Source organism: Dermacentor variabilis, chromosome 2 (genome assembly GCF_050947875.1).
Source record: "Dermacentor variabilis isolate Ectoservices chromosome 2, ASM5094787v1, whole genome shotgun sequence".
Taxonomy (NCBI): domain Eukaryota; kingdom Metazoa; phylum Arthropoda; class Arachnida; order Ixodida; family Ixodidae; genus Dermacentor; species Dermacentor variabilis.
Window position 1 is genome coordinate 122071962 of NC_134569.1, and position 26497 is coordinate 122098458.

Consider the following 26497-nt stretch of genomic DNA (forward strand, 5'->3'; position numbering starts at 1 on the left):
CAGATTGGGTGAGGGAACGAACGCGAGTAAATGACATCTTAGTTGCAATCAAGAAAAGGAAATGGGGGGGGGGGGGGGCATGGGCTGGACATGTAATGAGGAGGGAAGATAACCGATGGTCAGTAATGGTTACGGACTGGATTCCAAGGAAAGGGAAGCGCAGCAGGGGGCGGCAGAAAGTTAGGTGGGCAGAAGAGATTAAGAAGTTTGCAGGGACAACATGGCCACAATTAGTACATGACCGGGGTAGTTAGAGAAGTACGGGAGAAGCCTTGGCCCTGCAGTGGGCGTAACCAGGCTGATGATGATCATGATGATGATGACGACGATGATGATGATGATGATGCACGCCAAATAAGACTGATTAGTTTGTTTACGCACATAAATAATCTCCCAACAATAGCAGACGAATGGCATTCGCGTTTGATCGCCGTCATATTGAAGTTGCGCGGTCGAAAATCGAGTATGCTTTAAGAATATCAAGGCATCTTCCGGTACGACTGAGGCAAGAGGAATCGATGATTCAATGTCATTTTAGCCGGCGGCAGGATGAAATACCCGGTGGTGTAGAAGGAGTAAATTGTGAACACTTAATGAGCACTTTCACTGCAAGTTACAAGTCCATATTTTAGTGGAATTGAATGAGGCTCTGCAGCGATCATTCAAATTTCGCTATGTGACACTAGCCTTGTACACTGAAGGTTTTATCGCAGTCATCTGTTCATCTGGGAGAACTTAATTTTATACATACATACATACATACATACATACATACATACATACATACATACATACATACATACATACATACATACATACATACATACATACATACATACATACATACATACATACATACATACATACATACATACATACATACATACATACATACATACATACATGCTGCAGTCGCGCTTGATATTTAAGGCAGGAGTTGGGAAAACATCATTTCCTAGTGCAGACAAAATCATTCATTGGTAACGCTCGAAGATCTCCCAGGCAGAGCATTCCAACATGATATATAGTGTAAAGCAAAAAAAAACTATTCTTGCATGTTGGTTCTCGGCTGAAACGAAAAAAAGATTTGGGTATGACAGCCACCGATACGAGAGAGTTTAGTGAATTTTATGTATTTATTTAAGAAGGTACGATTTATCTATTTATTTAAGCCGATGGCTAGTTACCTAAGGTACGCCGAAACTTTAATATCTTAATGCGGTGACGTGTTGGCAATAGGATTAGGTTCAGAATAGTAAGGTTATACGAAGATGAGCCCTACCTGTCGTACCTGTGTAGCCCTGATTGCGCAAAGGCTTTCCGGAATAAAAAACAACTGAATAGAATAAAATAAGATTATTACGACATAAAGACGCAGTGGCGGAATATAGAGGCACGCCGACTTCTTACCGCAAGTCCTGGAAGCCAAGTTATGTTTAATGCCTCTCACTTTGCACATCGAAAAATCAAACAAAATTCACCGACGCTCACAACATTCCCTACAGCAAAATCTGAGCGCAGATACATGTTTTCATTTCGCGAATATTGGCTGGTGCTGGCAATCTGTCTCGTGCGGAACATTGCAGACGGAGTCAAGTATAGGGCGACTGCATCGTTAATCTGGAGATCGCAAGAGGGAGCGCGTGGGTGACGCGTGGGCGCGATTCACAGCAGCCGCCGCAGACAGACTTCCGCTCACGCATGGCTTTGTTTCCATATATGGTATCGGTGTACTCGCTCGCCGTGTGCCATCAGTGAAAAGACGACGTCGTGCTACTCTGGCGCCATCTCGTAGCGGTGTTCGATGGCCTTGTGGTCTTGATCGGCACTACACTTTTCGCGCTTTCACCATACCCTCCTACTCCGCTTTCCGCCTCGCACTCTTTCATCCCCAACTGCGCTGCGCGTTCGCTTTTTCATCCTTCCCTGTGCCGGTTGCTCGTTTGCGCCGAGGGCCGCCTGCATTAAACGCAGGTAAGGGCTGCTAAGAGCTGCGCTCTAAAACCGTGCGCATCTCGCCCGGCGAGCTGGTTTTGCCTGCGCGCGCTAAAACAGCCCTATATCTTAGGCTGCCTGCCAGAAAACGTGCCTCTGATGGGGCACCTAAAGGATCGCGCAAAATGACGAGCTCTGCTTCTCCCTATACAAGGGGTCGCCTCACCTCTTTGGGAGGCGTATTAACGGGAACACCTATTTGGCCAACTGCCATTTATCTCCGACATTATCTTTAGAGCAAAAAGAGATGCACTTCCGTCTTTTCACTGTGCTGCCTGCTTTCCCAGCCCTCGTGTTCTAGCGCTATACTAAAAGAAAACACGAGTCTGCCCAAAGCGCTCCTTTCTACCCGTCGTCACCGGTGGAACGACAACACGCCGTTCGCCTCGTCCCCTTTCCATTTCTTCACTTGGCTCCCTCAAAGCCTCGCGCCCGTCTTTCTGATGGCGAAGACGCCAGGGAGTGAAGTGACAGTGAACGTGCTCCGAGGGAAGGTAGCCATCGCGTCGGGGGCTACGCGTGCCTGCAGTTCTTTAGAAAAGACTTGCCACGCCGCTGCCTCCTGCCTGCCGCCGCTGACGAAGACGGCGGCGGCGACGAGAGAGGTGAGGTTTGCGCATGAGCCGTGTGCGTGGCGTACCCTTCCCCTTTCTCGCGAGGCTCGCGCTATACGGCGCAACTGTGTGGCGGGAGGGATGAGGCTGGAGGGGAGAGGGGATGCTACGATCGGGAAGCGGACGGGAGTCCTCTTCCTCTCTTTCCTTCCTCGCTTTCCCGTTTCGGAGGAGCAAGTCTCCCTCGGCTCCCGTAAGAGGAGATTGAGAAGAGAGGGTTGGGTAAGGGGAGCCCCCCTGCGGCCTCCTGCGCAGTGAGCGGCGGCGGCGGCGGACGGCGAGAGAGGGAAGGAGGCCGTGTGGGGTCTCGCGGCGACTCGCTGGCGCTCCGCACTCGGACGAGGCGCCGCCAGAGGCGTTTTCTCGGGACCCGCCGAGGTGTGTGCGTGCTCCTCCTGACTGCGGCTCTTCGTTGTTCGGACTTCGTCGCTCGACCGCGCTTCCACCTTCCCTTAGCTTTAGATTATTTTACCTTTCTCTCTCTCTCAGCGATTCGTGCCGCGGGAAAGTGATCGTGCTACTCAACAGTTTAAGTAATTCAGTTAGCCGGACGTTGTTCGCGCGCGCGTGACGCATTCCTGCGGTGCGCTCTTTTGGATCGGTACACTGAGCATCTGCTGTGGCCATCGCTGCTCTTCTCGCACCACTGCGTGTCCCGGGATGGAACATGATTGCTGGTGGTGACGCCGCCTTGGAGGCGTGATTTGGAAAGCGCAACTCGCGCTTATGACTGTGACGGGATTCGGCGCCGGACAACGTTGAGGCCGTTGTTATAATTGGTAACGTGGTGTGCTTAAAATCAAATTATCATTTTCTTGGTCATGCTTACTCCTACGTAAGCTTAAAGTTTGTTCTTGCAGTCATTGAAAACTTCATACTTCTTTAAAACTTGGGCAGTTTCTGCATGTGAAACCAGGTCAAGTTGCCTTTTTGTCCGTTACTCAACAAATTATTTATAGAGGCCCATGCTTTTCTACCACGTTATTCATACGCTTAACATTCTTAGATCGACACAATTCTGTCACGGGATGGTTTGGCCATGACTTAGGTCTACGCTAAACGTATTATTCTGATACTATTGTAAGCCCCTCTCACATTCGTACCACACCACTGACGAAAGTTTCCTGTTTGCCTTTATCAAAGAACTAAGCCATATTGATTTCACCGACATTTTTCTCGGCTTTTAAACAGGTTGCCCTGTAATGGAAGACACCGAGACGCAGCGGATTTGCCTCAAGCCGACAAGGCGTTCTTCGTTGTCGTGTACCCGATGTGTGGCACCACCGGTGCGACAGTTCCACCAAATGTAACGTGTTGGTGCTCCACCTCAGCGTTTGCAGTGCTTAACAAACCATGGCACTTGGAGAACCTTACCGACCGTCAGCCAGTCAACGCGACCGTCAACTTTACTATCGTCTCAAGACCATGTGCGCTTTTTCTTCCGTGCCACCTTGACAAAGCCAACACAGAGCAATAGGAAGCAAACGTGATCTGAGCCGCGGAGCGGATCGCAACTCCGAAGGACATTACTAATAAGTAAAACTAACGATAAGAAAGCGAGGTAAAACGGACTGAGGAAAACAATCGGCATATATACACGCTGAATAGACAAACAGAACGTGGTAACGAAAGCCGTCATGTGCCTGAAATCGTGGGTTCGTGCTTGCCTCGTGGTGTCGCTGCTTGTGCTGGCTTCGACGGCTCGCGCTGCCGACGCTACGCCGACCTCTACCAGTCGTCCCAGCCCCCGCGTGGTGCGGACAAAGTACGGCCAATTGCGGGGCAAGATCATCACCCTGGGATCTCGGTTCGGCACCCACCTGCCTTCTGTCGAGGCGTTCATGGGCGTGCCGTACGTGAGCCCGCCGCTGGGCACGCTACGCTTCATGCCTCCCGTCAACTCTCCGCACTGGGACGATGTGCGTGCGGCGGATACGCCGGGCCCCGCGTGCCCGCAGCGGCTGCCGGAGTTCCTGCGCAACGAGTCGTCGCCGGCCGCGGTTCGCATGCCACCCGGCCGCCTCGAGCAGCTGCGACGGTTGGCGCGAGCCGCTTTGCTCAACACCAGCGAGGACTGCCTGCACCTCAACATCTACACTCCGGCGTCAGGTATGCCACGCTTCTGCCGACGTTTTAGTTAACACGTGAAGGGTGTTTTCTTTCGAAACGTGATGTTGCACTTGGCGGTACTTGCACATGATATGATCGTGTGTCCGGTGTAGCCTATACGAGGCAACTGCGTACTTAAACGTGTGGCAGCGCATCTGTGCTGCAGGGGATGACGACGTAAGTGCTTGCTCGGCATAAAAGTTCGCTTTGCTTGTGATCTCCGACATGCATTGCACTGCAGTGATAGTTTGTGAGCAGGGCGTGACGCTTGCCAAATTCAACTGAGCTTCTACATTGAGGAAAGAAATGTCCGGCCGTCAAAAAAGACTGGAGCTTCACCGCGCAGTGGCCTATTGATGGCGGTGGGCCCCGGAGGAATCTGCTGGGTCATTTATTGTGTTTCATAGCCCGCGTCACCAACTGCCCCGGCAATGCAATCCTGTCGTTAAAGAGCGTGAAACGCCACCCTTCGACGAAGTTTCTCTCTCTTTGTCGGTGCGCCTGTTTGTTGGTTCTCGGTTGGTTAAAAAAAAATTAAGTAGTAAACTCTCGGGAGCATTGGTGTTTGCCTTGTTCAAACTCTCAGCCTATTTTTATCGTCCGCCTACATGTTATTTAAGTGCGCTGTCGGCCGAGACCGCGCAGATGCTTGGTTGCCGGCTGCCGATGCCTTTGTGTGATTACGTAGCAATTGAATGCGGATCATGTTTCTGTGCGTCCTACACGCGCGTTCAAGTGACACAGATTTATTGTATCAGAATGGCGCGCTGTCGTATTGCCAGTGTTGGAACTCTGCAAGCCCGCTTTGCGAAATTACTGCAAGAGCCCCTCCTATATGCTTTAATTTTATACGCTAATTGGAAGCTGGTGTGCAGTAAAGACAATAAAGGAACTGGTTTTCCTACATTTGGACCCAATACAATCTGCAGCACTTGTTTATACAATGCCTTGTGTTTCATCAAAAGCGATACATCGGATGAAATACCTCAACGAAGTACAGAGAAAAGAACAGCTAAGTAAATATATAATTTTAGATGGCACTAGATAATATGCAGCAGCACCGTCTTCTCAATGCATACTATAAGGACGCATTGCATCGCTTGACTTAGGGTGACCAATACTCCAAGTCAGTGCCGGATTAAGATGGGGGCTATGGAGGCTGCAGCCCCGGGCCCCCAACTTTCAGCGGCCTCGCTCGACCATATTGAAGAAAATATTTGCTGAGAATGCTTGCTGCCCACGTTGTACATGCGTTTTGTAGAATGCTATGCGTTTAGAACTTGAAGAATGAATGGCTAATAAAGTGTTTCTTCTTGTGAAGAATATGCATTTCTGTTCTTTGGTCCGTGCTGCACTTCGACTAATTGGCATTTCGAGTTTTTGTGAACCTGTGATGGACTGACGCTTCAAACATACAGACGTGTAAGTCAGATAATAACCGTTGATTATTACTAGAAATCACGCCAAGAAATTAGTTTCCTGAACCCACGAAGATGATGCATATTTTATCACTAATCAGTGAGCGTAATATGTGAGCATTGAAAAATTCAGCGTCTTAAACCAGTCGCCATTAGAGCCCCAAGGATGTAGTTAGGCGCGGGCCCCAAAATTTTTTAATCGGATACGCTAAGTGCAGTGCGTTATCAAGACGACCATGACAACATTCTTCCACGCTTTGCCAAGGGAGCAATTAACCAACATCGTACTTGTCGCTTAGCTTGGAGTATGGCTTCAGGTGACATGTCCTCTCTGTGCATTCTCACATTTTCCCAATTCCGCCTAAGTCGTCCATCCTTTGTTCTACTGGCTCATTTTTACGTGGGGTGCGAGAACCTGCTGGTATCCTGCAGTGCTCCACCAACTTCAACTCGGAAGCACGAGAATACCGAGCTGTGCGCTCATGGAGCTCTCCTTGCAGACGCTATTTACGCCGACGGCAAGAGAGGGCGCCAGGAGACCCATATTCCGGCTCTGTGGAGTGGGATGGCTGCTCTGTATCAGCGCTGCCTATACCGGGAGAATCCATGGCGTCTATTTTATGTCGCGAAATGTATTAGCGTAAGTGTACGCACTCCTAATAGTCACTGAAAAAAACATGAGAGACTGTAAAGTGCGGCGACAACGACGTACCTATAGAATTCAAGGTTGTGCAGAGTAATGAGGCCGAGGTGGCATTTAGTGAGGCTCAGAATTATGAGGTTTGCTCAAGACACTATCTTCAGCACTCTTTTATCATATAGAGTGCCAGTTAAAGTTATCACTATCTCCCGTATCACCAGCTCTGTGGGCAGAACTGAAAGGAGAAATGACGTATAAGAAGAAAGAAACGACTTGGAATGCGTAGAACTCGACACGATGTCTAGCCTTATTACAAGCAAAATACCAATCAGTTTGGACTCACGCTAGTCAGGTAATGTGCCCAGAATTAGAACAGAAGCGCAATCTGCTCAAATGCGTGAATCACGGTGATAGCATTGTTTGGCAAACAACTTTGAATAAAAGAATAGACAACGCTCAGAGGCACGTGGCAAAGAGAGAGGGGGTGGGGGAGGGAGCGAGAAACAATATAAAAGAAGTAACATTGTTCATGTTTGGTCAAGCATTGCGGAGGTTCCAGTCGTTCCACCAGGATCAGTAGAGCGCGTATTTAAGTGCTTCAAGCAGGAGGTCGTGCCCTCGTGTTGCATAGCAGCATCTTTTTAGTCACAGATGGCGTGAGGCCCTCATTATGTTAGCGTAAGTGGGGACAAAAAGTGCGAGTTCACTACCAACTTATCATAAAGTGCGCTACGAGTACGTAGCTCATGTAGATACAGGTCAACGTGTCGGACACGGTAATTACGATCACTGAAAGTAGGCCCCAGCCATGAGGATAGCCGCAATGCTCTTTGGCAAGCTTAACTGAGGCTTTCACCTTCGACTTGATATCGGCGTTTCCTCTGTATTGTTGAAGCTATTGGACGCTACGCCTTGCAAGAGGCACGTCATGCCTCCGGGAATCAGAGGCATTTTTCGCTTGTACAGCTGGAAGAAAATGCGCATTATACTTATTCGAAAACAACGCTAGAATGCGTAAGAACCGAGACCAAAAAAAGAAAGAATAATAATAAAGACCCATTCATATACACACAGGTTTTTAACCAATAATTTTTTTAAACCAGGAACAAAGCACATTCACGAGTAAAATGAGTGCTTTCATTCATATTTGAAGAATTGACAGTTGGCCTAGGTGGTATCAGGCTAACTTCTTCAACAGCGCATAATACCGGGACGCACAGAAAGGTGAAACGTGACGGAGCGCGTTTTCGACTGCAGCAGACGGATAGAGTTAGGTTGGGGGTCAGGGGTCAGTTCAGAAGGGTGAGAGCATGTACCTCTCCAGTACTCCATTTGACTTCTACATCATTTCTAGACGCCTTCATTGCCCTAAATCCTGTTTAGCGATTACGTATAGGCGTTTTCCAGGATGTAAAGCGAGATGCTTGGGGCACTGCATAGAAGTGGTTTAAACAAATTCTTACCGTTCCCCTTTCCCTTCCCCCAGTGTAGGGTAGCAAACCGGACGCTCGTCTGCTTGACCTCTCTGCCTTTCCTCTCTTTGCTATCTCTCTTACCGTCAGCTTCCGAGAAGGTCAACACTAATTCGGTATCGGCCGCTGTATCGTCACAGACGACGAGAAGCAGCTGACAAGTGCATTTCGAGTACCGCAATATTAAATTAAATTAAATTATGGGGTTTTATGTGCCAAAACCACAATATGATTATGAGCCACGCGCAGTGGGGGACTCCGGAAATTTGGGCCACCTGGGGTGCTTAACGTGTACCTAAATCTAAGTACACGGGTGTTTTCGCATTTCGCCCCAACGAAATGCTGCCGCCGTGGCCGAAATTTGATCCCGCGACCTCGTGCTGCTAAGCACGAGGTCGTGGACACCATAGCCACTAAGCAACCACGGCGGGTCGACTACCGCAATATACGACGCAAAAACAAATGACGTAGCATCCTCGTGCCAAGTCACAACACCATGTTACATCTTCGTCTCGTTGTTTAGTTAAAGAAAACAAAAGTTTTTTTTTTATTTTGCCGTAAGAAACGCGAGGAAACAGCTACTTTTTTTCACGTATATGGCGATTCTGTTTTCAGCATCGAAATATGGTACCTAAAAAAGGAAAAAAAAATTGCTCCTTGACACCGATCGTTGATAAAAACAGACTTGAAAAACGATTATGTCCCCGGCCCGTTTCCGTGCCATAGGAATATACATAGGCGAAGGCGCTATGAGTTATGAGCAATTCTTCCGAAGACCAGCAGAACCTGCCGGCTTCCTAAGTACTGACTTGCCACAGGAGTGTTGAAAATCACGCACACACACGCACACACACAAAAAAGGCTGATTAAGATGGAAAAAGGAATCTGAAAAGGAAACAAATAGGAGATGACAAATGGTGCTGTTGTATTTCTTTCTGTCGCTTTGGAGTTGTTCAAATGATGAAAATTTATCAATTTACAGTGAAGTAGCCGGTGATAGAGTTGATGACATCTGAAAAACACTCAACACTGAAGAATAACTATGCGTTTTTCTCTCTAAAAATAAAGAAAAGATGCTGCAACATCGAAAGCGTATACTATATGTTTTTTGGAACATCTGGGGCCCTATAACATAAAGCTATGCCAAACTTTTCTATTCCAATTCTGCAACCAGCCCTCCGCGATTGGTCAACAACATTCTTGACCCCCTCCTCCCCCTTCCCCCTTCGCTTGTCTGTCACGCGACGTCACGAAAACCGCGATAGCTCCCTATCTGATATTACGTATACACACTGATTATGCGTAATTAGAGTGAACGAAAGAAATATAGTTATTTGTGATTCGACGCCTTTTCGCCATTAGCCCTGTACTATTGGTCAAAAGCTTTCCGGCTGCATCCACTTCACCCGCCTGTCACGCGACTTCACAACACCGCGAAAACTCAGCGCGTCAAAGTGACGTGTACGCGTTAGAGATGCATTATAATATGTCGAACAAAACTGAATTTTTTATCTTAACAGCCGCAGACTGTTCCGTTCGGAAAGAAATAAAAAATGGCTGCCACTGATCGCTCACGCACTAGCTACTCGCACCTGCCGGAGAGCATGTGTTTATTTGCGTATAATAAAACTTTTTGCGTGGCCGTGTAACGTTATCGAGCACTTTCGGCACGTTTACGACCTCGCTCTGCCAACTCTTCTTTGGTGAGGATCCATCTTAGCGGCATTCTTAACCTTCCGTTGCATACCACCGCGATTTTAGACAAGCCACCAAAAGCTAAGTAATGGTGAGCGGACCAGTCGCAGAGTCCGGCACGACCCTCTTCATCCGGTTATCTACTTTCAGCGCACTGGCTCGGCCCCATCGAAACCCTCGTCACTTGAGCTTCCTCCTCGCCTCGCGGTAGCCAACTGCAAACGAAAAACCGCTGAATATATGCAATGTTATTCATTCTGAACGCAGAGAAAAGTGACCTCCTATAAACTAATAGAGCGTTTTATTGGGTTGTTCAGGCAACGCTGTCAGTCACCGCCCGATGTTTGCGTCGGTGGTTGTGCAAATTTGACGTCAGGAGATTGGAATAAAAACATATTGGCATAGTTTTACTATCGAATAAAGAACCAACTTAGAGAAGGGAAACTGTACCTTCCGCAGTGGTTCGAAAATAAGCAGCGGCAGCGCATGGAACTTCTTTAAGTGGACGCCAGATGACGTTGCTCCATCCGGAAGCGGAAGTGCACTTTTCTTTTTTTAAGAGCAGAATCCAATATGGCCGCTTTTTGCCGGTCGCGTACGCTGGTACGCGCCGTGCTTGCCCTGCCGGCTATGCGGCATGCCTCAATGCCTACGCGGCCGCGTAGCTGGTGCGTTCTAATTGCCAAGAACCTCTACTGACGCCCATACAAACAAGCCAGAAGTGAGTGAACAGAACGTGCGACTTTATTGGCAGAAGATAAGCAGTCTACACTCTCGTGCAATAGCAGAAATAAAATTTGCATGTCGAGATACGCAGGAATCATTGACGCGAGCTCGTAAACGGCTCACCGTCGTCGTCGCACGTGGTGGTCAGGTTAACGAGCGACAACCTGCAGCGGAAACAGATTGGACAGAGTGTGCCACCTGTTTGCAGCGACAGTCGCCGCTAAAAATGCCCAAATTGCATTGCGAAGCAATCGGGTGACGCAGCCATCTGCTGCCGCAGCCTACACAGCGAGATGGACTACCCCGGATTTTAGTCGTTCACTCCTTTCCAACCTGCACGTTTCTTTTCTTTCGGGGGCCGCTAATGTGTGGCTCACACTTGGTGTCTCACATTGTCTCAATATGGACAAGTCGCTTTCGTGGGCATCGCCTTCATCAGCTACGTTTGCGGGCCTTTCCAACCATGTGGCTATCAACTTCATACGCATCGGACTATGTAAGCACGTATGCTGGTCTCCGTTCATGCCTAATCGCGGCCGAGCAAGGCCAGAGGCACAATTTGCCCATGGCTGCAGCAGGAAAAGGCGAACGGGGAGCACGAACCACGGTGCACGAAAATTGGGAGTCTATGTCGCTGTGCAGGCTACAGGAGCGAATGCTTACTTCGAGAGACTGCTTCCCAATGCAACTGACCATGTCGCCACATTTGAGAAGCATAACACGGCGACCATAACCAAGTGAGATAACGTCGAAATTAAACAGCAATCGATCACCACATAAGGTTCAGACAGTACATTATACATTGGCTACGAACCATATGGCAACAGTGAGCATTCACATACACGGGTCTCTTAGGGTGCATTCAGCCGCCTATCTACAGGCGTAGTGCCTGCCTTCGTCGCACGTGGTTGCCTAGTAACGAGCGACAACCAGCAGCAGAAACAGATTGGACAGAGTGTCCCACCTGTTTGCAGCAACAGTCGCTGTCAAAGATGAGCAACTTGCAGTGCAAAGCAATCGGGTGACGTAGGCATCTGCTGCCGCAGCCTACACAGCGACATGCACTACCCATCATTTTAGCATTGACTCCTTTCCAACTTGCATGTTTATTTTCTTTCGAAGGCCGCTAATGTGTGGCTCACACTTGGTGTCCCACATTGTCTCAATAGAGACAAATCGCTTCCGTGGGCACAACCCTCATCAGCCACTTTTGCAGGCCTTTCCACCCAACTTCATACACGACCGACCATGTAAGCACGTATGCTGGTCTCCGTTCATGCCTAATCGCGGCCGAGAAAGGCCAGAGGCACAATTTTCCCATTGCTGCAGCAGGAAAGGGTGAACGGGGAGCACGAATCACAGGGTGTGTAAATTGAGAGTCGATGTCGCTGTGCAGACTGCAGGAGCAAATGCTTACTTCGAGAGACTGCTTCCCAGTGCAACCGACCAGGCCGCAATATTCGAAAAACATAATACTGCGACCGTAACCAAGTGAGATAACAGCGAAATTAAACAGCAATCAGTCACCGCATGAGGTTCAGACAATACATTATACATTGGCTACGAACCATCTTACAGGCATAATGCTCGCCTTTGTCGCATGTGGTGGTCTGGTAAGGAGCGACAACCACCCGTACAAACAGATTGGACAGAGCCTCGCACCTGTTTGAACGAACAGATGCCGTTGAAGATGAGCTACTTCCATTGCGGAGCAATCAGGTGACGCAGGAATCTGCTGCCGCAACCAACACAGCGACATGGACTACCCAGCATTTTAGCGTCAACTCCTTTTCAACCTGCACATTTATTTTCTTTCGAGGGCCGCTAATGTGTGGCTCACACTTTGTGTCCCACTTTGTCTCAATGTGGACAAGTCGCTTTTGTGGGCACCACCTTCGGCAGCCATTTTGCGGGCCTTTCCACCCATAGGGCTATCAAATTCATACACTTCGAACCATGTAAGCACATATGCTGGTCTTCGTTTTGAACAAATCATGGCCGAGGTAGGCCACAAGCACAATTTGCCCATGGCTGCAGCAGGCAAGAACGAACGGGGTGCACCAGTTACGGTGTGTGTATACTGGGAGTCAATGCCGCTTTGCGGACTGTAGGAGCAAATGCTTACCTCGAGAGACTGCTTACCAATGCAACTGACCAGGCCCCCACATCCGAGAAACGTAACACGGTTACCACAACCAAGTGGGGCAGCAAAACCGGATTCTGCAATCAATCACTTCAGTGTAGCTTGCGCAAAGACCCAGGCTATCGAGGAAGAAGAGCAATCATCAACGAGACTAGGAATATGGAAAATGAGAAAGCTTGCATTCAGGAGAGAAGCCACTCTGCTCTGCAAGCATTGAAGGCTAAAAGATCAAGAAAAGTAAAATGGTGCATAGGTTAATGCAAGACACATGCCGATGCTGCATCAGCTATTTCAGGAGAGAAATTGTGCATGACAACATACACTAGAAAATACTGCTGCAGATATGTTAGGCAACAAGACAGGGACTGGTATTATGTATCAGCGGAGAATCGGTTGACCTTTATGTTTGGATGATGATGAATGATCTCTAACGAAAATGGGCAATGAAAAAGCTTGCATTTATAGAAGAAAAATTACACTTGGCACAGACGGAATTGACATGGCTAGGAAACTGATTAAGGACAAACTGACGGAACTCGATATTTTGGCCAACGTCGTCCGTGCTTGGTCAGATGTTGCAGGTGCATCTGAAGACGAAGCATTTCTAGAAAGTCCTTTTTGAATTACCTGGATGACTCAGCTAAATGTCCGTGCTGGTGGAAGGGTGGCTGAAGCTCTTTTCAGTCTTGACACAGTCCTCTGCGGACTTGATATCTCGTCCATATTTTTCTGCATGCGCTTCTTTGTTCGTGGTGTAAAAGCCTTGCAAATTCGGCTCCAGCCCCTACCTCTTAGTGCAGATAGGAGCTCCTGTGATGACCAAGATGTGCTTGGTATAGACTCTGTTGGGGCAGAACGGAGACACATGAGATACAGCACAGATTATTCAAACTCATGTGTGTTTTTTTTTATGTTCGAAACAATTATATTGAACCATAAATATGAACAGACATTCATATTTGCTGCAAACAGCAAGCCAATACAGAATATATCAAACATGATTATTTCTGAACCATGCGTTGTTTACCTTGTAGTAGTAGCCAACGTCCACACAATGGCCTTGTTGTAGCAGGCAGCAGCTTCTGTTTAGTGCGTGGAGTGTGTTGCTTTATATTCGTGCCGTACTCATTACTGCATGTCTGGAACAGAAATTTTGACTGTATCAGAAATTGAAAAAGCAAAATTTTGCAATATGAAATGCAAAAAGGTGTGGTATATATATTGTAATAGTTTGCGACTACAGAACACATGCAAATGTACACTGTCTGTTCTAGGGTGCTTAAGCAGCATGTTAAATAAATATTGCGATTGTCCATAAAATTCATGTCTGCCTAACTACAATGCATGTCAACAGCTTAAGTATTATTAAGATCAGAAATGAAAACATTTGTGCGTTCATTTATACACTAGAAGAGATCACACTGCTGGTTCCACAAGCAAATGCATGAAAGTCATGAAGCTATTAGAAGTGATGCATTATTTTTCTGCACGAACGTGGTTGACTGCTTCACTACTGCAAAAATAAATGCCCTACGGTAAACCAAACTGAACAGCAAGAACATTTGGAACCAACAAGCAAGAAATATGGGTGAATTATCATGCTTGCAACTGTTTAATACATTAAATTCTGTAGTTTCACTTCATTTTACCAAAGGATTATTCGGTTTTGCGGATGAAAGAAGTTGCCGGCAGACTCGAAAAAAAGTTTAACGTGTATATTCATAAGGCTACTCAGACACCTACGACCGCGGCTATAATAACATGAAAAATATTATTGTATGAGACGTTGTAAATGAGACGCGCGTTCCAATATCGCTCTTTCTTTCCTGGTTGTGTGTGTATAACGGCAGCCTCGCAAGTAAAGGTTTATTTAGGAAACAGCAACTGGAGATCCTGACTGACCATATGTAATGCAGGATCTAGTTCGTTAGCTTGTGCCCGCCTGGAAGGTAATGAGAGGGATATTGTATAACGATTCAAGCAGCGGTATTAAACAACTCGCCGTTACTGCCGTTGTCAGCCGCAGCAAAATCCAGCTCCCGTTTTGATGTAGACGTGTTCGGAATAGCTCACGACCGAAACCAAACTTCCGGGCTTACATGTCCGCTTGCAAACACGTAACTTCACCCCAAGTTAAATAACGCGAGGCATCGAAGCGCAAGAAACTACTTTTAGAAACAAAGAAGCAACCAGTCTGAGTGTACGAACGAATGAATCCGGGCCACCGTGCACTCGAAAATACCGGTAAAAATTTTAAATCCAGGCAAGAGGTCACGTGAAAGATCGATGATGCTGAACGCTGTGTGCGTTTATAATGACGAAGAAACAAATAAACTTACTAACAAAGAGTACAATATCTAATTCAATGATAATTTTGCCCCGTTTTTTATGTAACAAAATGCTTCGGCAATTGTAAGAGAAAGTTTGTAAGATAAAATTTCGCTTATTACGACGCCTCTACGGGGAAATGTTGGAACTAACGTAAGCATGGCGAAGTGATTTTACTACGCTGGCTTTGTTAGCAGTGGCGCGCGGTCAATTTTTTCGCCCTCTGTGGCCATTTGTTGAACTTGAGAGTGTGCTATCCCTGGTTTTACGTTGTAGGGCCCCTGGCTACGTTTCTTGTAAATTAGGTAAATATATTTATTGTAACTTCCTTCAACCTACTTCAAACAGCCTAAAGCAGTTAGATAGAATTTGATTGCAAAAGGTTGATGAATTGCGTGCTAATGAAACACGCAATCGACATATGTTTTCCATTATAACATTTCTGCAAATACAGCTTAAACATTGTTCCGTACTCGAAAGCAGAAGCTGTGAAATATTAATTTTGATTGAGTGCCGACATTCGTGCTATAAATTTTGGGGAGTTCGCTAAAAAAGCACTGCGAAACGTTAAGCGAGCCATGACAAATTAGTACTGGATAAGTAGATTTGCTTTATATTTCGTACGAGAAGTAATAAATTTTACCTTCTTTATGCTTTAGCTGCATCAACAGGAGGCATATCTTACATCACGTAGGTGCGCTTTAACGGTTCAAAGCGCAGATCTCATTATAGGGAAAACAGACTATATAGTCTGCAGGCATCGAACATTCAAACGTAACTTGGGCGCAAAAGAAATGAAGCTGACGAAGAAACATAGAATGCAAGAGCGCGTAGTTTTGCTGCTAACGTTTTCTGTATATTAACTGGTGATAAATTACGGGAAGCAGCGTGGAAACTAGTTAAAAAAAAGGGGGGGGGGGCAGATCAAGTTACGCTGTAGTTAACAAGTAGCCAAACAATGGTGTAATTGATGCGCTTTAATGGTGCAAGGGCATCTTTGGCAAAAGAGCGCCAAGTCTAACCAAACAATGGTCAAACACGACTGTACGGTGTCTATTTAGAAGCTTACTACAAGGTATGGAAGTTTAGAGAATATAATGAGCGCATCTAATATGAAGTGTTCTTGTGATAAAGAAAAATTATTCATGAGGGCTCCATTTTTTACGGTTGCTGAATTTCTCATAATAGCTTGTTATTCATCCCAAACGACCAGGTAGTCGTTTGCTTTCCAGTGCGTTGCAAAACCTATAACGTGGGAGTAAAGAGAACTGCTCGCACCTGCTGAGTGAAATGGTCTCAATGAATTTCTTAATGGCTGTTTGGCAACATGAGTTTGATATAGTTTTTTACTGGGTCTGCAACTTGTTCAAAAAGCAAATGTATCCATTTTTTTTGGTCTTAGCCAATTAGTTTAGGCCGCTTAGACAGGCAACATGCGGTGTTCTGAACACCGCCAATAGCACCGCTGTAGTTACGAGCTGCGGGCATCCGTGTTTTCAGAATACCAGCGGCGGTGTTTAAGGTTAAACTAGTCGAATTGATGCTTTTATTTTCTTTTGAGCGAGCTTATGTAGAGTTGAATACGAGAGAATCAAATCGCACTACACGCTTTAACCAAATGGTCCGCTTGTGTATGCGATGCAGATTTATTTTGCCAGACACAATGTCTACTTGCTTGTTTTGCAAAAAGCGTGGCTTTGACTCCAATAACATTTCTAACACTACACTCAGTTACAGTTAATCTATTGCCCGTATAACTCTGGAAGAAAAAAAAAATAACCGTTTGAACAACATAAGCACCACCACCAAACCGAGTCCTACATGCACTCCTACATAGGTGCTAGTTGCTATTCGTTAACTCTTTCTAGAGTATTGTGTTTTTTTTTTCAGCGATACATAAAAAGGCGCATACACTTTTACCGCCAAGGCATTTTTATTTTCTTTCTAGAACCACAGAGGCTTCCAACTTTTTTACAGCGCTGTCTTAAGCGCTTTCCTTACAACTTCTATGTAATGAGGGGCAGCGTAATCGTAAAGGGCGAGTAGAACGCCCGTTGTGCAAGCACTCGCCAACAAATTAAACACACACAAAAAGAAAAAGAAACTTGCTTGCCATGCCACATCCAAGCCAAAGCGTTAAGGAACTTCAGAAGTATGCATAAACATGGCTGCTTTGCCCGGGGAATAGCTTGCAATTCTTCGCGCGCTTGCACGAATTGCAAGCAACGTCTGAGGAGACGCTGAAGTTGCTGACCAAGGAGCGCCATCCATCAAAACCAGAGAACGCGTGTTCGAAGCGATACTCTGGTGACTTTGTGTTACATTCACGTATAGAGCCTCGAAGTGGCTCGTTTTTTTCTCCCTCAAAGGAAGCCTGCATGGATGAAAAGCTTTTCTTAGTGGCGTTTTAGCTTCCAATTTTAAAAACCAGGCATGAAGAAAGCAAGAAAAGCCGTGATTATCAGAGCCAGATTGTCATATGCAAAAAAGGCAAGCAGTGAATATATCAGAGCGTAATGTCAATGCCCTTTCCTGTCGCTGAAACCGCCGCGATGCGCATTGAGAACGGCTTCGCGAGGATGCGCAACAAAGTTGAAAGAAATTTCCATAATAATGTGAGCGTTTTGCCTAACCAGTCGTGATACACTCGTTTCGTATATCGCTTTGTCGCGACGAAGATGATGTGTTTTTGCTTAAATTCGATGTTTAATGTTTCGTCAGGTACGTAAATGCGCGTCATAAAATGGCGATTCACGTTGTTGCTTAATCCTTGTAGCGAGAAGGACCATAAAAGGTGAAAAAATATCCTTTCCCTGTCGTTGCATGCAAATTTTATCAGGGCAATATATATTGTATCTTCAGCTAACCTGCGCATTCGCAGCATGGATATCAGTTACAATATAGAGTGCTTTCTTGTGGTTACACCAAATCTTTAAAAATTGCCTGTTGCAGATAGCACAATTCTAATCACAAATGTAAATTACTGGATGAGGTGGCGACTGCTTCTATTAGAAATAATATTGCTTAATTGAAGAAATAACAATAACGCTAATTAACGCTTTACTTAATTCACGGCAGACATTCTGATCTACGAATGAACTCGCAAAGCCTACATACTTGGAACGAATTCTCAGGATTGCATCAACTTTGAGATATTATTTTTTGATGTGTACGGTGAATTGCATTGGCCTTCCAGTTACATTTTTAACGAAAACGCTGTTTTATGAATTAGGGGAACAAAAGTAACTGGAACATCAATGTATTCTTCGGAAACTAGGAAAATTAATATCTCGAAAGTGGTGCAGTCCCGAGAATTAGTTCCAAGTATGTACGATTTGCCAACTCACTAGCTGCAATTCATAAATCAAAATAAGTGCCGTAGAATAGCTCATTATAAAGTCCATTATCCTAATTACGTCAATTACGCCATTAAGCATTTCAATTTCTCGTAGAAGCGATGGCCGTGTCATCTAGTAATTTATATCTAGGGTTATAATTAAGATATCTGCCACAGGTAACTGTTTAAAATGTCGTGCAGTTGAAAAAAAAACACCCTGTATACGGAAAGGATTGACTGCCTAATAAATATCGCTTTCCTGTGCAATATTAACGTAGTTCTCTTTGTTAGGGTAGTCACGTAATACTAGTAGATAAAAATGCAACGTTGCTGGTTGATCTGCTGGCGTTCCATTTTGGTTGCTCGAGAAGACACGGGATTACGTTAATTTCAGCTAAAACTGCGATGATAAAAGGCTTATTCCACCCATGTTTATCGGCTTTGCTTAGAGAACGGTGTTGGCCTATACTATAGAGACACCACCTTGCTCAACGTATCTCGCGCCCGCTGCATTTCCGTTTGCTAACACTGTCGCCTTCTTCGGCTCTCTTGTTGGCAGTAATCCAGGCCAGTCAAGGTACTGACAATTGGAAGTACAGTGCTGTGCCTTCAGGGACGTCGTAACCCGCGGTATTTCTTTGTCCACAATATGCAACGCTAATACGTTTTATCTTCTCTGGAGACATTTGGATACGTTCTACCGTGAAACACCTTATTATAACTGGAGGTCTATCGAACTAACCTATTTACCTAATATGCTTGTTGCTAGTATGGGTTAATAAATTGAGAATGAGATGATTTGCAATCTTTTCTAAGGCCACCAATAACATAAAATTTCAATAGAAGCATTCTACTTGCTTATCAACTATCAGCACAAGTTGAAATGCGAACAAGGAACATCTAACTCCTACATCTGTTACGGATAATTACGCGGAGAGGCGACAAGCATTTATTCTGTAGGCGGGTACTGAGGATATTGTAGACCTAGACGTACGTTTTGGAGCTGATGTCTATACACGCATTTACATATACAACCGTACTTGAAAACATAACAGTACACGGTAATCGCTGTCAATTTCTTCCCGCTTGTATTCTTATGATACACCCTATGGTCGATAGAATTGTGTAAATACTGGCAAACTGCTTTATTTTCCTCGTTTTCGTGTTGTGTACATGAATTCTGTACTTGACTACAACACACAGAAATGAAGAACCAGCTCTCGCTGTCAAGTCTGACAGTATTTTTTCCCGGCTCGTGGCACACACTTTATGCAAATTCCATTGTTCTAAGGCATCGTTGTCTTGAATAAAAGAACAGAACGACAGTACTTTTAGAGATAAGGGGAGAGGGGCCCCATAATGCTTTTCCATGGCGTTTAAGATATTAGCAACGTTTAAGAGCTTGTGTGTCTCTTTGTGCCGGTGGAGTGGTTGGAAAGATATTTTGATGTCTCTATTGATGCCAAAATTAAAATTAAAGCAAATTGTGACACATTTAGGCACGTTCTCAGTATGTCTAACCTCCCATACACCTATTCGAGTCAAGGTAGACTGTCATGACGAGTGAGCTAGTGGTATTGGTGTCTTTATTTTACTCTCGGAAGTATATCTTCTGAACTGTCAGTAGCTTCTACGCCTAGTTTAAAGAAAAATAAATTTTAACAGATTTTATGGCGAATTACGGTCTATTTACCTTAGCTGAGTGCCATTAGATTCTATGTTGACCTTAAAGGAAAGCTTTTGTAAGGGTATAAGACGGTTGCCTAAGGAATGAAACATGACGACGAAGAAGTGGCTCTTGTGTGGAACCCCGTTTTCTACTGTTCTCTTTTTGCGAGTATTTTTGCGTGTTTTCGGGAGGCGCCGCTTCCGAGACCTTCGGCGATGGAAGCGGAGTCAGCTAGACGTCCGGAGGAGACCGACGTCACAGCGTCGAGCGCTCCGAGGAAGCGCAATCACCTGATGAGCGACACAGGCAGCGAGGACACCCTGCTGTACTACTCTGCTTCCGAAGAAGATCTGTCGGATGACGGCGACTACTTGACAGTTGTGAGGCAAAAAGGAAAGAGGAGAATCGTCACTGCCTCCTCGTCTTCAACAAGGACGACGGCGGCAGCAAAGGCCCATGACACGGCTCATACCATCCTCTTCTTACCCGTGACGCCGACCGACAACCTGAATCGGTTAAACAGGCAAGCCGTATCTGTAACACTAGAGGCTGTTGTTCCTAATGAGATCACGGATATGAGAGTTAACACCCGTAAGAACATTCTCGCGGTTGATGTCAAGAACAGGGCAGCATTGGATATCTTGAGTACAGTGAAAATGCTGGGCAAGATAAATGTTCGCACCATAATACCACAGGACAGCAATACTATATCAGGTGTGATTTATGATGTCGATGAGTCAATCGACGACAACGATCTGCCTATTTTGGTCAAACCCGCCACAGCAGATGTTCCTATTATTGAAATCCGTCGCCTAGGAGATTCACGCTGTGTGAGGATAACTTTCAAGGGAGGTAGCTTGCCGTCCCACGTGAAAGTTGGATTTTTTCGTCATCCAGTGCGACCGTTCATTCCAAGACCACTTCAGTGTCGTAATTGTTTGCAGATCGGGCATGTCAGCGGCATATGCAAAAATTCGACCGTGTGCGCGAGATGTTCTGAGCAGCACAGTGCAGATGCTTGCCGTGCGACTCACTTCAAATGTGCCAATTGCTCCGGTCCCCATGAAGCATCGTCGAAAGACTGCCCGAGACACAAGACAGAGCGGAAAGTCCTGAAACAAATGGTGAGAGACAACTCGACTCACAGAGCGGCCGCCGCCAAAGTACGACGGCGTAGTGTCCGCCGTCACCGTAGACGATCCTCGTCTACAAGAAATGCTGATACCGTCGCGAGACAGCCGATACTTCCTGAGGCTGGTGCTCCCAAGGCGCTCACCCACACTAACAACACGGTGTCTGATGACGCAGTGCATACCTCTACTGCAAACGACTGGCCTGCACTTCCGACATTAAGTCCTCCAGCCCAACAAAGGTCGACGGTGGACTACCGACGAACCAATGAGGGCACAGACCATGTGCGAGGTCAAGACAAGCAAGTAATCGCCATAATAAGATCTCTAATGAATGTCATTCGCGTGTTGTTAAACGACATGCAGACGACATCTGCTCGAGGTGCACTACAAGTGCTGGACGGCCTGGATCCGGTTCTTGCGAGCCTCGAGTAGCAAGCACAATGGCTCTACCGCGTCATCCGTTCTTCAGACAAGTCAAGGAAGCATCTATTATGCAATGGAATGCCCGTGGCCTGAAATCCCGCAGTGATTTTCGCCATTACGTTTCCACCAATCGATTCCCCATTGTTGTCGTCTGTGAACCGAAGCTACAGACACCCGTCCGGATCTCAGGCTATGAACCTCATGTGTCATCGACTTGTACTGACATAAGCAAAGTGACCATCTACATACGGTGTGAATTGACTTATGTTGTTCATCCAGTGCGGCCACATGACATTAATCAGTATGTGTGTTTGACCGTGAAACAACAAAACCTTGCGTTTACTTTAGTGGGCGCTTACCTTTCTCCATCAAGTCGTTTTGATAGGCAGAGACTGAGTGACATTATAGATGCGACACCTGGTCCATGGATTGTTGTTGGGGACTTCAACGCGCATCATTCACTTTGGGGAAGCAACAAGATAAATTCGAAAGGAAGAAACCTCGTGTCCTTTGCTTGCGACCATGAACTTTGTTGTCTAAATGATGGCAGTCCCACGTTTCTGCGCGGCCGGACATACAGTAGTTGTTTAGACTTAGCATTTGTTTCGCGATGCCTCACTCGCCGCGTCCATTGGTTCGCAGATATAGAAACCCACGGAAGCGACCACATTCCTACCTACCTGAAGATAAAAGGCCTCACCAAATCCGTTCCATCAAATTTTAAACAAGCAATAGATTGGCCCGTGTTTAGATCCCTTATGGAAGACGCATGCCACGAAAGCATTTCGTCCACACTAGAATTTGAGATCGCCAAGGCTATGCAGGATTCTTTGCGCTCATTTCGGCCATTAGAGAACTACACGGATTTTGATTCGGAAATACAGAGCCTCCGTGCAATCCGCCGGCGAGCGGAGCGACGGTACCGACGGACTAAATCACTCTACGACCTTAGAGAGGCCCGACGCATTCAAAAGAAAATTCAGCGTCGCCTTGCTGTAATCCACAATCAACGCTGGAAGTCGTTTTGTGAGTCTCTCGACCCACGTAAACCTCTGTCGGTTGTCTGGAGAACAATCCGTGGTCTTCGAACAGCTCCTCAACAGCGTCGTCCATTTAAGTCTCTAGCCCTACATCAAGGACGCCGAGAAGTCGAGGTAGCCGAAGATTACTGCGCAAGGATTGCGGGTCCGGCGCTCACGTATTCACCTTGCGCACCTATTCCCATTGTGCCCCCTTGCTCCCGGGATCCTCGTATGGACGCTGCTTTCTCCATCGAAGAACTGGAGGCCGCACTTGCTGGTTGCAGGCGATCTTCGTCACCAGGACACGATGTCATCACATACTCTGCGCTTGTAAACCTTGGTCCAGAGGCCAGAGATGCCCTTCTTGGCCTATACAACGCATCATGGCGTGACGGCTTGGTCCCTACAACGTGGAAATCCAGCCGGCTTGTTCCACTCCTCAAGGCTGGCAAATCCCCGTTGGAATTATCATCTTACCGTCCAACAGCACTGGCCAGCTGTGTCGGCAAGGTAATGGAAAGAATGATACTTGCACGGCTAGAATGGTACTTGGAATTCTACAACGTCTATCCAGAGGTAATGGCTGGTTTTCGACGTGGCCGCTCGTCAATAGATAGCGTTATCGACCTGGTAACATGCGTACAACACCAGAAACATCTGAAACGAATCACTGCGGCCCTATTCCTTGATGTTAAAGGTGCGTACGACAATGTAGATCATCAGGCAATTCTGGACGCCTTAGAAGCTGTAGGGATTGGTGGACGCACCTTTCGCTGGATATGCAACTATTTGCATGGAAGATCTTTCTTTATTTTGACTGAAGACGGACCAACGCCATCTAGCTATACCAGTCGTGGTGTACCGCAAGGCGGAGTACTCAGCCCTACCCTTTTCAACCTGGTGCTCGTTGGTCTCGCTGATTCGTTACCGCAAACCGTACAGCTCTCCGTATATGCAGACGACATTTGTATATGGGCTTCAGGCGTGACACGTGTACAAGTCCGCGCACGACTTCAGAAAGCCTCAACGGCTGTGTCAAGATACCTAAGAAGACAAGGACTGGAGCTTTCTGCTGAGAAATGTGCAGTCGTTGCTTTTACTCGTAAATCGATGTCCCCGTATGCTTTGCGGATTAATGACCAAATCATACGATATAGACGAACGCACCGATTTCTTGGCGTCATCATTGATAGAGACTTGTCTTGGAGCCCTCACATCTCGCACATGACGAAGCGTTTGGCCGCCATTGTGGACCTTCTTGCGTTTCTCGGCGGGAAGTCCTGGGGCGCAACAGTACCGTCAATGTTGCAACTATATCGAGCACTGTTTTTGGGCTTCCTGCGGTACAGCTTACCTATAATAGGTAATACTTGTACTACGAATATTCGCAAACTCCAGAGCGTGCAAGCCCAAGCACTCAGGACTTGTCTCGGTCTTCCCAAAACAACGTCATCGATTGCGACAGTGGCCATAGCCAGAGACGCGCCTTTGACAGTCTACATTGATACAGATGTCCTGAGAGCGCACATCCGACACCTGACTCGGATTCCCTCACACCATCTTGCTTGCTTGCCAGCAAAAAGGCCACTTTCAACTTTTGCTAAAACTATTGTAAGACATCAGTCGTACTTGCCATCAGAATTTACGCCCGCTTCACGATTGTCAGATCCATTGTGGTGTCTGCACCGGCCGCAAGTGCAACTGACAATTCCAGGAGTCAGAAAGAAAGCTGGAGCGCCATTGCAATCTTTGAAGCAAGCAACTTTGGAGCACATTCACAACGTGCACAGATTCCGGAAACATGTATACACAGATGGCTCAGTAAAACTCAACAGCGCTGCTGCTGCAGTCATCATCCCGGCACAATCTGAGGAAATCAAGTTAAGAACTTCATGTGTGACCACATCAACGGGTGCAGAACTCGCGGCGCTCCGTGCTGCACTTGATTTCATTAAGCAGAAACCACCGCAACAATGGACAGTCTTCAGTGACTCCAAGGCAGCCCTTCAGTGCATACGAAGCCCAATGCGCCACGGACCCAATGAACAACTGGCCTCAGAAATTCGGCACATATATCATCAAAGCTATGATAAGGGACACAACATAATCTTTCAGTGGCTTCCAGGACATTGTAACATCAGCGGGAATGACCAAGCCGACGAAGCCGCCCGATCGGCACATGAAAGTGGTCAACGAGTCTTCATTCCGCTTTCGCGAACAGACGCTGCGGCTGGGCTGCGATTGATGTCCCGTGAGTGTACTTTGCCCCTGTGGGACTCAAATGTTTTCACCATGTGTCGGTTGCGTTCGTTGTCTCCGGACATACGGATGCACCTCCCGCCTGGATTACCACGACGTGAACAGACCATGCTTTACCGTATGTGGCTAGGCGTTGCGTTTACAAACGCCTATGCTTTCCTCATAGGAATGGCCGACAGCCCCACGTGCGACACATGTAACATCGACGAGACGCTCGCACACATTATCTGTGTCTGCCCGCGATACAGTGCTGAGAGACAAGTGATGTGCAGGGTACTGGACAAGCTGGACAATCGTCCACTTTCAGAACTAAAAGCTTTAGGCCAATGCTCCGAAAGAACATCCGCGTTGAAGGCCTTATTCGCGCTATTAACGTTCTTGCGGTCTACGGGGCTTCACGACAGACTCTAAGAATGCCGCCCCCTACCGTTCTGTAGTGTACGCGCTTTGTTCGTGCTTGTCTCCCTTTCTTTCTATCTCCCCCTTCCACTCTGTTTCTCGTTTTATCCCTCTTAACCCTTCCCCCTGCGCAGGGTAGCCAACCGGAACTACCTCTGGTTAACCTCCCTGCCTTTCTCTGCATTATTTTCTCTCTCTCTTAGCGAAGCTTTCCCGCGGTATTGCCGATCTGCAATAATCTGGCCAATCAGCCATTTGCGGAAATAACCACCAAACACATTCTTTATTCAGAGATTAGTACCCAGGAAAACGAAGGGGAACCATGGGGGCAAAAGATGAATTAAATTTTGCGTCAGTATACTGGCTGGCTTTCGAGCCTAGTATCGTTAGCAACAAAATCCATAATTCGACTTCTAGGATATGAACTCACTTGCGAGTTCGGATAAGGGACCGCTAAATGAGAATCTCTGATACACCAAAAAAATGGTATTAATGCATCTCGGTTTGCAGAAGTTAGTGCGTGCCCTATATTTAACGTTATTATTAGATGTCCTTGCGGTCATCGGGGCACCAGAAGTTTAATGTTACAGTCTAGTAGCCTACCTCGCTATAGAACAACTGAGAATTAGAACAGTGATGATGCTACATCTTTTAATACCTATCTTTTTCTTCAACCATTTAGCCCAGTTTTCTGCATCGTCAAGCTTTTATACAACAGGAGAAGGCGGCGTTTTACACAACAGGCTCCAAGACCTACCTAAAAACTGAGACTTCAACAAGAAAGTGATAGATCACCAGTTACTACGAGGATAACTGTTAGTCAGGGTGTTTTTCTTTATGAATGAAGATAATGGAACAAAGTAGAAACCCCGCTCCTTCACACCTTCCTCCAAACTCCCTCCTATATGCCTCCCTTTCTTTCGCTTTAGCTCCTTGTAAACTGCCTGCACATCGCTTTTAGCCGCAACGCGTCCTCCGAAGATTACATGTGGTAGTTTAGGCTCTTTCCTGCACAAAATATGAACCGAAATGCAGATATCTGTTCTGTGGCTTAAATATGAACACTGCGTTCAGTGCAGGGAGCAACGTTCCAGCGCGTGACTGAAGTGGCATTG

General features: G+C 46.6%; 1 protein-coding gene across 2 annotated transcripts in view; it reads left to right on the forward strand.

Moving 5' to 3' along the window:
* The window catches only part of LOC142572643 (neuroligin-4, Y-linked-like), a 745917-nt gene that overhangs the window by 406158 nt on the left and 313262 nt on the right, over nucleotides 1-26497 (forward strand). The window contains exons 1-2 of one of the 2 annotated variants that reach the window (XM_075681903.1): nucleotides 2903-3388; nucleotides 3801-4718. In XM_075681903.1, coding sequence (XP_075538018.1) covers nucleotides 4247-4718 — 472 coding nt within the window. In that variant the 5' untranslated portion in view covers nucleotides 2903-3388; nucleotides 3801-4246. Of the gene's footprint in view, nucleotides 1-2902; nucleotides 3389-3800; nucleotides 4719-26497 lie in introns of those variants that run through there. The other variant, XM_075681902.1, reaches the window with a different exon arrangement.